This window comes from Tachysurus fulvidraco, chromosome 12 (assembly GCF_022655615.1).
Source record: "Tachysurus fulvidraco isolate hzauxx_2018 chromosome 12, HZAU_PFXX_2.0, whole genome shotgun sequence".
Taxonomy (NCBI): domain Eukaryota; kingdom Metazoa; phylum Chordata; class Actinopteri; order Siluriformes; family Bagridae; genus Tachysurus; species Tachysurus fulvidraco.
Window position 1 is genome coordinate 18,576,916 of NC_062529.1, and position 11,829 is coordinate 18,588,744.

General features: G+C 34.7%; 1 protein-coding gene across 1 annotated transcript; it reads right to left on the reverse strand.

The window, feature by feature from the left end:
* Positions 1 to 186: 186 nt before the first annotated feature.
* Positions 187 to 6,226, reverse strand: mrpl33 (mitochondrial ribosomal protein L33). The gene is made up of 4 exons (XM_027168388.2): positions 6,089 to 6,226; positions 5,860 to 5,878; positions 4,111 to 4,217; positions 187 to 786 (listed from the first exon to the last, which is right to left on the reverse strand). Exons 1-4 carry the CDS (start codon positions 6,108 to 6,110, stop codon positions 737 to 739), a joined length of 198 nt encoding a protein of 65 aa, XP_027024189.1. The 5' UTR covers positions 6,111 to 6,226; the 3' UTR covers positions 187 to 736.
* Between the last annotated feature and the right edge of the window lie 5,603 nt (positions 6,227 to 11,829).

Sequence of the window (11,829 nt, forward strand, 5' to 3'; positions counted from 1 at the left end):
AACATATATTTATTATTATACTCAATGCTGATGTAAGAAATTATTTTTAGACTCACGTGATGACTTTAGGTCAGGAAAATATATTAAGAATAACTTCTAACACACACACACACACACACACACACACACACACACGCGCGCGCACTATGTACACACACACACTATGTACACACTCCTGGTTCAGCATTTTTTAAATACAAAGCTTTTATTATCTTAACTCACTAGCTAGGAAGGTTGCAAGACTTAAATACATAAAGTAACTTAAGTAACTTGAGATTTTTCTTTATATTCTTGAAAATTCAATTTAATTTTTTTTAACAGAAAAAGACTAAATTAACAGTGTCACCAGTCGATTTCATTGTTTTTAAATGTCTTTAAAAAGAATGTTTAATACACCTCTGTGATACAACCTTTTTTTTCTCTTTTCTTGTTAATTTTTACACAGTTATGTTTAGAATCCCCCCCCAAAAAACTGGAAAAAACAAACAAACTACTAAATATAAATGCTTAGCCAGTGCAGTATTTCTTCTCAGAGCGGTGCTTCTCACTCCGTCATAGGATTTGGACGTCTGGATCCACTGTTACATGTTGTCATGCTTCATGTAATGCTGATCTGTCAGAAGGGTTCAGTGTAGATCAGAGCTCTTACTCATAGCTGCATCAGAGCTACTTGCTATTTGAAACAGTTTATATTTAAATCCACCAGACTGAAATTCTTCAAGAGAAAAGTCCAGGTTTAAAGAGAGCGAATCTTCTTCTTCTCGAGGAACAGGACATGCTTGTTCACTGTGAATGGAAATAAAAACAATTATTATTAAAATGACATGAAAGCAGCTACATGGAAATGACTATTTATTTTTACACCACGTTTTGATTCACTAAAAGATTTGATCCAATAAAATGTTTTTAAAAACAAACTAGTTTATTTAAAGCAGAGACACTGAAACTATATCGAACAGCTCGACTTTGCCATATCTAAATATTTAGAGAAAGCCAAGTTACAAAAGGTGAGATTAATCATATGAGAGGATTTTACAGAGGAGGAAAACGTTATGAAAGATTAAAGAAAAAGAAAGATTAAAGTATTTAAATCTTAATTTAAAACAGTGAAACATATGGCCATGATTCACTCAACAGGGCTAGTAACTAGACGGGTATTTTCTGCTTAGTCTTCCAAAAAAAAACCCACAGGAGCAAAAAAAAAAACTTCTGAATTTTTCACATGCTACTTAAAAATCTGTAGGAGTTTAAAGTTTTAAAATTGTGAATCTTAAAAAAAAATCATTTGTTGAATAATTAAGAATGTTAATTAAAAAAATGTTCTTTTTTTTAGTACAGGATTAAATCTATTTATTTTTAAATAAAAAACAATTCATATGAACAATTGTATATTGCACTTTAAAAATATAAAATTTTTCCTGTTCTCTTTTATTGGGTTTTCTTTCAGTTCCACTGACTGTCATAAAGCCCTGAACACCCTGGATTTTAATGTTTTCTGTAAACAGCCATCATATTGAAATATTATAAAATCTGGCCAAACAACAGGTAGCAATTTAGCAGTGCGTAATCTTAATCCCAGTGAGTGTTACAGTAGCTATTCAGTACCAAAATAACTAAATATATATTAATGTTTCATGACCCTTGTATTTCATGTACATACTTAAAGCAAATATTTGTTGACATTAATAACACTTATTCCTAGTTCCTCCACAGTTATTGTGATAAATCTCTGCCCTTATCCTTAGTATTGATTCACTTGTAAGTACTAAGAAGCTAGTAAGTGACTGATTGCTGGTTATTGCTACTGGTAGTATTTATTACATTCATTCATTCATTCATTCATTCAATAACATTAATATTATATTCATTATAAAAACAATTATAAAAATATAATAATAATAATGAATATAAAATATTATTATTATTATTATTATTACTATTATTATTATTATTTCAATATTATTTCAATAATATTAACATCAAGCAATTAATTAATGAATGAAATTAATACAATTTAAATTATAGAATTAAAATACAAATATATAATAATAAGCTATTAATTGCTTGATGTTAACATTATTACATTAATTATTATTGTTGTTGTTGTTGTTATTGTTATTATTATTAATAATAATTAATTATTAATCCAAATGAGTTATATTGACAGAAAACTGATTTGGAGATTTTTTTTTACTAAATTCAAACATCCTGCGGCTTTAAATAAAGAGCCAGAAAAACAACACATTACCACAATAATCTATTGTTTACATGCAGACTGTAAAAAAAAGTACATTTACTCAGCTACTTTAATGATTAATGAATATTTCAATTTACTTGTATTTTACTTGAGGATTTCCTTTTAATGCAACTTTCTACAATTTCTTAGTCCCAATTTTTCATGGCCATCCTGTCCAGTGAAGTGTTCCCGTATTTTCTTGAGAAAATTTGAACTCTAGTTCTTAATCTATATAAACCATTAGATATACTGAGAAATTTTTACAAAGCTTAAACAGTCACAAAGCTGTAAACAGGACTGTTTTCCTGAATGCTGTGAAAGTTCTAGTTCAACGTAGTATAGAATATGACACACAGCTGTAGATGAAACACTAAATTAGATCAAATGAGCTTAACCGTAAGCAGTATAATGCAACATACACACGAATACAGCAGTAACATTAATCCAACATCATCAGATAATCTAATAGTTAATCACTGGGTATCATTGAATTACTAAACTATGACTACTGAGGCAACAATGTAGTGTATTATAGTCCTTTTTTAACTATTCCTATGGTGCTTATGTGTTAATTAAGGAACCATACTGTGAAGTGTTAGCATTAAATTACAATGATCTGTCATAACATTAAGAAGCCAGCTTTAATTACACCCTTGTTTACTTTGCATAGGGAATGCGTTTTACGTTTGAACATTTTATTAATTAAAATTAATTAGTTTGTTGGAAAAAACCTAGCATAAGGCCACAGCATACAGAGCATCTGATATTTTCTACACTTTCACCTACAGAGGTTGTTGAAACTCCAGAGGACTCCAGAGTGTCATGAGAGGTTTTTAAAATGCAAGCAACAACTCATAATAAATAACTAATAAGAATCTTGGTCATTGTGGGCAATTTAATGCAGTTTTGAGAAAACAGAAGATGCGAAACATTTATAAACATCATTATCTGATATCTGATTATCTGTTGCTATCTAAATGAATCACAGTATTCTAATATATATTTACAAAATATGTACACAGAATCTCTACCAGACTCCATTGAACGCCATTTAAATTTTTTTTTTGTAATTTTCTGAGTCAATATAGAATTATTATTATTATATAATAATTCTATAAATTATACGCATCATGCAACAGTTGTTGAAAACTATGTTCTAGAATTTTATTATCAACATAAAATAAAATTAAAGGATAAAATAATTTACATGTAGACATAATAGGTTTTTCTGTATATGTATTGGAAGATATTTATTTATTAATTTATTTATACAAATATATAAAATATAACATTTATAGGACATTGATTTCAGAAAACCAACTTCATTTTTAAATGATTTAATAATGAAAGGATTAAATGTGCCTGGTCTTTGGCCTGCCTTTCCATTTCAAAACATTAGCACATAAAATCTGTCTTTGATATTTGTGAAACAAGGGAATAAAAAAAAGGGTGTTATGGGTTCAGCTTGAGAACCTGTTTGTAAACCAAATGTCTCCATGTGGGTTTACTTTCTACACCCTAGATGATTTTTTCCCCCTTCTCCAACAGGTTTGAATCAATTTATAAATAAATCCTTGATCATGACAGGGCACACAAGATGTATTTTGTAGTGCTATTTTGAGCTGAAGATTTTCAGTTAAACCTGACTTTTATCCCTTATAAACGATATTTTTTTTTATCTCATTACAAGTCTTTTTAACCTCTTTCAGAGCCTCAATATAATATATTCTTATAACTGTAACACAACAACAAACAAATATGCCTCAGAACTACAAAACGCATCACAGTATAGTATATAAATAATTTTTAAAAATCCCACTATTAAATTTTCCTTTAAATACCTATCCCTCGTGTCACAACTTTTGTAATTGTACCTATAGGGTCGTGTTTCCTCAACACTAGTTTTTCTCGGAGTCGTCCTCTCTTGGTGTTGAAGCAGTAACCTGTCCCTGCAGCACTCATCATCTGCACCAAAACAGTCCTGAAATCCAAAAAGAATCCATAACTTTTAGAAGACCTACAACCTATTTGTCTCTACAGCATGAGACATAAAATGTCAACAGATCAGATCGATAGATAGATCAATAGAAAGATAGACAGATAGATCTTTATTGCATAGTACAAATACACAGCAACGAAATGCAGTCTGGCATCTACCAGAAGTGCAATAAGTAATGACAACTGTGCAAATAGACAAGTGCAGATATATATGTAGCATATGTACAGCATGTAGATAGATAGATAGATAGATAGATAGATAGATAGATAGATAGATAGATAGATAGATAGACAGACAGACAGACAGACAGACAGACAGACAGACAGACAGACAGACATGATATGGGGAAAGTCGTGGCCTAATGGTTAGAGTGTCTGACTCGTAAAACTAAGGTTGTGGGTTAAATGCGTAACCATATTTAGCTATAGGTCCGGTCACTATATATATGTAAACACAATGTACAGCAATGTGTGTGTGTGTGTGTGTGTGTGTGTGTGTGTGTGTGTGTGTGTGTGTGTGTGTGTGTGTAAACATATGTACAGTGAATAAATATAAAGGCTACAGCAGTGCAGAGATGTGTGGACATTGTAAAGTAACAACAAGTAGAAGGTTATAAGGTTTTGGCATTAAACAAATGTGCAAGCTGAATAAACAAGCCCACTAAATATTATATATATATATATATATATATATATATATATATATATATATATATAGATATAGATATAGATAGATAGATAGATAGATAGATAGATAGATAGATAGATAGATATATATAGATATATATATATTACACAGTACGGACCAAAAGCTTGAACACACCTTCTCATTCAAAGAGAACATTTAGTTCATAACAAAAAAGTGTGAAACAACTGAAAATATGAAAATATGTCATATTCTACGTTCTTCAAAGTAGCCACCTTTTGCTTTGATTACTGCTTTGCACACTCTTGGCAATTTCTTGATGAGCTTCAAGACGTAGTCACCTGAAATGGTCTTCCAACAGTCTTGAAGGAGTTCCCAGAGATGCTTAGCACTTGTTGGCCCTTTTGCCTTCACTCTGCGGTCCAGCTCACCCCAAACCATCTCGATCGGGTTCAGGTCCGGTGACTGTGGAGGCCAGGTCATCTGGCGCAGCACCCCATCACTCTCCTTCATGGTCAAATAGCCCTTACACAGCCTGGAGGTGTGTTTGGGGTCATTTTTTTTTCACACTTTTTTGTTATGTATATAATTCCACATGTGTTAATTGTTAATTCATAGTTTTGATGCCTTCAGTGTCATGAAAATAAAGAAAACTCTTTGAATGAGGTGTGTCCAAACTTTTGGTCTGTACTGTGTATGTATATATATATATATATATATATATATATATATATATATATATATATATATATATATATGAATGTAAAATATTAGTCAGAATGTACAGTGTGGTGTATATAGACAGACAGACAGACATAAATAAAGTGCAGATGTATGTAAGGCACAATAATATGTAGAGAATGATGAGAATAAAACCTCCTTGCTGATGTAAACAGTTTGTGATGCTTTACACAAGCAGCAATATAAATAATACTCAGACAAAATGTGTTGCTGTTTGTAAAAAACTGATATGACTTACTTCGATTTGGCCTTAGCGACTAAAAGTTTCGGGAAACAAACAAGAAAAGGTATGAGTTATTAAAGCTGGCATCACATAACACCACATAATAGATTATTTACATGTTTCATGCACGTGCGCAGTTACATATATAAAGCTGAAGGAGCTGAATTAGGATAATTAGGAGCTGAAATTTTAAGACCATCATGTATTTATATATGAGCAGCATTTAACTTTCGTTTTTACTCACGGTTCACGGCGGTGAGAAACATTTTATCTTAATATTTTGCAGAAATGTTTCGATAAAGTCACATTGAACTGAGGTGCAAGAACTTCCGCAAGCAATATCGAGAACTTCCGGGTTGTTTAGCTCACCCGTATTGCGACGCATTTTAACAAGTAAAAATGGTCGTGTCTTTTTTCTCTTACTACCCGTATTATGTATTCACGTCCTTGTGCACTGAGCGTGCTACGCGTTCACGTCGATTGGTCAGTTTGACAGGCTGTCAGAATTTTGTTGGCCAATCGGAGTTTAGGAGGCGGGGTTTGGATGAATAAAGAAGTTTCTGTCTACAACTAAACCTTAGGAGAAAAAAAATATATAAAAGTAATATTCGGGCTAAAATATCCTGTGAATACAGATTGTAATATAATATTTGTCATACAATTTTATATTATACAATTTTATATTTTATTAAATCCAGTATATACTTTTGAAGTTCAAAAAGGAATAGATTGTAGGTCAATTAGTTTATTATTATTATTATTATTATTATTATTATTATTATTATTATTATTATTATTATTATTATTATTATTATTATTCAAATTTTGCCTATTCACTTCAATTTGACCAAAATGTTTGTTTATTCCTACAATTTTTTAACTGAATTGTTACTATTACATTATTTTAATAATTTATTGTTCAGGTAGTGTGTTTCTCCATATATTGGGGAAAGTGTTTGCTTTATTCTGAAACTGAATAAATTACCCAAGAAGTAGATGCATACTAAAAGCACTATGACACCATTATGCATCATCATTATCATCATCATCATCATCTTCTTCAATAACTGCTTTCCTGATCAGGGTCATGGTGGATTCATGGATCACTTTAAACACCCTGGTTTGAAGTCCATTGCAGGCTGCCATGAGCTCGTGCGTTCACACCTGCAGACAAATTAAAGTCACCAATCCACCTACTGGCATATTTTTTAGAAATTGGAAGGAAACCAGAGAACCCAGAGGAATCCCTGCATTGGGAGAAATTGTGAAACTTTTCACAGATCTGGGGCTTGTCAAGATGTGACACAACAACACTCCCTGCTGTGCCTCTATACATTCAATATGCATCATAGAATCATACATTTCTTTAAATATAAGATCAGTAGATGATTTTATATTACAAAAGATGATGAAGACCCTGACTTATAAGTTAATTAATGAATCTACTACATTCAGTATTGGACAAGAAGGAGACTGGGGAAGAGTGAGTGGAAGTGATACTGCAAAAACATGCACAGCGTGCTCAGGAAATGAATTGTTGGACGGAGCACGAGGTGCCACCAGCTGGCAGGAAGTGTGTGAAATAGCCTGCGTCACTGAGGCCGAGACACAACACCCACGGCCTGCACTCTCCCATTCATGCTGCTAAATTAGGCCATGTTCTCCTGCCTCTTTCTCTCTACCACTGACATCAGCAGCACGTCATGAGGACTTGAGGTGTGATGGAAATTTGTAAAAAGTGCTGTAAAAAGGTCCAAGTATCTGCAAGTAGAATCATTTGTGCAATATCAAATATTCCCTTAGCCTTGCTTAAAAATAGACAAATGGAGAAATGGAAAAAAAAACAAAAAACAGACAGCTTTAGTGTCCATGATGGCATATGTTCTGGATGGCTAATAAGTAATGAAAACCCTACCAACTTCCTGTTTTTCTCAAGTTATTTCATTTATTTATATGTAAAAACAAAGGAAAACAAAAAAAAAAAAACAGGACAAATGAGTAAAATGGATAATGGAAAAATAGAGATGTTTTTGTTTTCTGGCAGAAATACGTATATATCCAGAGTCTGTTCTTAATATAAGCTGAATGGAAATGTGTATGAGGTGTCAGGCATTTCTCACACTTTTCTTGCTCTGAAATCCCACTCAGGCTGTTTGTGTGCTCGAGCTGGCCATGATGTCACATCCAAGTGCATCATGTTGCCATGGAGATGGTAATTCACATGGCCAGACGATTATGCTGTCACGGCCTCTCCTTGAGCTCTACATGTGCAACAGGTTTTTAAATTAGAGCTCTGGCATGTTTAGGGCTTATTAACTTATTGACAACCTGACTGTATGATTAGGCCATATTTCTGGTAGAGTTGACTAAGTCCTGACTGTTGTGGCTCTGGTACTTAAATCAGGCTATTTGTACAACAGTCGTAGTACAAGCTTGTCAAATACAACACTACAAAATGAGTCGGTTAAAACATCTTGCATTTTCTTTTTTTTACAGTATGCGTACATGTCGGGGTTTTTCAGCAAACCAATGGACGTCCTGCTGTGCTCAGCTCTTAAATTAACATTCATCGATGTGTTTTTGCACGGAAGCGCCTGAATTACAGGCTGTGCGAATCTGTGTTTTTCAGTAGAAAATAAAGGAGTGACGCCACCACTTGCCCATCTGGCCTCTACTTTGGGTAGCCTTTCTGTTCCGTGACGCAATATGGAGTGGGAGTGGATTGCCTTGTGCTCCCACAGAGAGGTGAGGAAAGAATAACGAGAGAGAGAGAGACAGAGAGAGAGAGAGAGAGAGAGAGAGAGAGAGAGAGAGAGAGAGAGAGAGATAGAGAGAGAGAGAGTGTGTGAGAGAGAGAGAGAGAGAGAGAGAGAGAGAGAGAGAGAGAGAGAGAGAGAGAGAGAGAGCACTGATCTCTGACATCCACCATGTAGAGGAAGAAGGGAAAAGGAGACCTAGAAAAAAGAAGTGAAAGAAGAGGAGGAATGGTCAATAGACCATAAAATGTAGGAGTGTGGTATAAACAAAGCATGAAAGGCAGGGACGGGAGAGGTGACGTTAGCATAGCTGGATCTAGGCATTGCAAACATAGCAGCTGCCTACACTAAAAGGATCTTCAAGGGTTCTTTGCACAGTTGAGGGTTCTATATTTTCTCAAGGGGTTGTGTTGAAGGATTCTTCTTAAGAGATTAGTGGTTCCACGCTGACTGACAAACCAAACTTTTAATGGTGTTAGCTGGAAGAGAGTAATGTTGGATTACAATATGGCACCCGGAATGTGAATGCACCTACTAATATTAGTATGACTACTAATACTAATGCTAATACTAATAATACAACTACTAATATTACATTAATTGCATTTGGTAGACATCCTTGACACTAATACTTCTATGGTGATGTAGCCTAGTGGATAAGATGTTGGACTACTGATCAGAAGGTCATGAGTTTGAATACCAGGTTCACCAAGCTGCCACTGCTGGGCAATTGAGCAAGGCCCTTAACCCTCAATTGCTCAGTTGTATAAAATGTATGTCACTCTGGGTAAGGGTGTCTGCCAAATGCCATGAATGGAAATGTCCTATGAATCCTGCCACTATGAACAAATCTAATACTCTCCATCTATTCCCTACAGCGTTTATCCTACTGGGTCACGTAGAACCTGGAGTCTATCCCAGGAGACTCAGTGCACAAGGCAGGGTACAGCCTACAAGGATGCCAGTCTATCACACACACTCACTTGGACAATTTAGAGATGCCACTTAGCATACAAATATGTCTTTGGACTGGCGAGGAAACTGGAGTGTCCAGAGGAAATGGCTAAGACAGGAGTCAGAGCCATACAATAACAATGAACACTTTATGTTCGTTGAACACAATGAACTATTACTATATTAAAAATACTAGTGCAATAATTACTGCTGCTGTTACTATTACAACACAAATATTATTAGAAATATAAATATACACATATTAGTACCAAAATTCCCAAAACAAAAAAATGTGTACATGTATTTTCTGTGGGGTTGTTTTAAATAAATGCGGTCGGCCATAACAGTTGTTTACAATCTGTTAAAATCTAGCTTAAATACAAGCAGCAAAGTCTGTGTCGTGTGTTTAGTGCAATTAGCCTGAGCTTTGATGTAAGAAAAAATGAGGTGGAACTACTATTCTGTTTTTACTGAAAATGACTAATTGAATACATCTCTCTCTCTCTCTCTCTCTCTCTCTCTCTCTCTCTCTCTCTCTCTCTCTCTCTCTCTCTCTCTCTCTCTCTCTCTCTGTGTGTGTGTGTGTGTGTGTGTGTGTGTGTGTGTGTGTGTGTGTGTGTGTGTGCTTGACAAGCAGTGCTATCTTTAGAAAGCCCACACTCCCGTTTCAAATCAGTAAATCTGGTGGTACGAAAACTGGTTGCTCCTGTTTGCATGGTGTTGTTGGTCACCTAGCAGCCACTGGCAGTGTTTTGCAGGAAATTTCACTCCCATACACAAGTGTCCTCCAATACACCAAGTCTACACAATAGTATAATCAGGTCCAGTCTGTTCATCATCTGTTTATTCAACTCTCTCTTATTCAGATGTGAAACACCTCACAGTGAGATCTTGGGATCATTTGTAGAAAAGAAGCTAGGACATACCGAAATTTTCCTTCTACACACCGAGACTGATTTGCAATGATGATGATATGAAGACGAATCACTTAGCATTGCTGTAGAAACTATAATAAAGCGGTCACACAATCAGTAAGTCAGTCTAACTCACAGGATGATGTGAACTTGTAATTTTTTATATTTGTTTTAAATCAATTATCATTAAAAAACAATGGATGGGAAATGGATTCCATGGTTATGTAGGTTTAACTCTAAGCTGAGGTTAGTGTCCGTGTTGAGTTTTTCATGCCCTTTCTATGTCTGCATGGGTTTCCTCCAACCTCATGGCACAACGATGATGACACCAAGTTATTTGTCACTGTTTTTTTTTTTGTTTTTTTTTGTCTCTGCCTTCTTTCTGACATCCTGTTTGTTGTTGCTCTGATCTGAATGTCTTGCATTTTGGATTATTGGATTTCATTAAACATCGCTCTAACCTGCATCTCTGTCCTTCTCAGCTTTACTGTTTTGACAAGTGTGTAAGTTTAGAGCAGATATACTGTATGCGCTGGAACAACTCTATATTAAATGATTAAAATAAAAGTGTCAGGATATTTATTTCCCTTCACTTTTCTGTTCTACAGTCAAACCCACTTCCATGCCATAAATTTACACGAATTGATTTAAATACTGCTGTTAAAATGTTACCAAAGTAAAAAGAGACATTATTCAGTCCCTCAGTGAGTGATATCATGCTATCTCTTTTCGTCCATTATTGCCTCAGCATTATGGTTGACCTTTCAAGGCTAAACTGACCTCATCTGTGTTTTACTCAGTTCACGTGATGTTTGTGCAGTTCATATTGCTTAATGTGTGTACAAGTGTGTAAGCATGTGTCATAATGGAACATATTGTCTTCCTGATTTGTTGTTATGTAGCAGAACAGAAGATAATAAATTGTCATGGGAATATTTTGATTTTAATTAGGCCCTATTTATACCCACAAGCTATTTACAACCAGATGATAAATCGGTCTCAAAGGAAAGAAAAGACATTTTTTTCTACCATTTCTCACATTTACTAATAGTTCCTCTTTTTAATGTCTTGATCGTTTAAAACAAAACTCAAATCAACATCTGATACCAAAATCAGCTTGCTTTGGTTTCCTGTTTGCTAACCCATGCCTTATATCCTGTACGGTTCCTGGATGATGTTTTATGTAAGCCGATGCTCTTTTTAGAGTGTTTGGGGAAAAAATAACCATCTGGCACTCTAAAAGAGGCGTCTGTAATGCTCAGTGCCCACGCTTTCCACCAGTGGGTCAGTGGGTGAGAGAGGGAGGGAGTCTGCAGGGAGGAGTGAGAGTGAACATGCAGCGGAGGAGGTAGGTGGCGTGG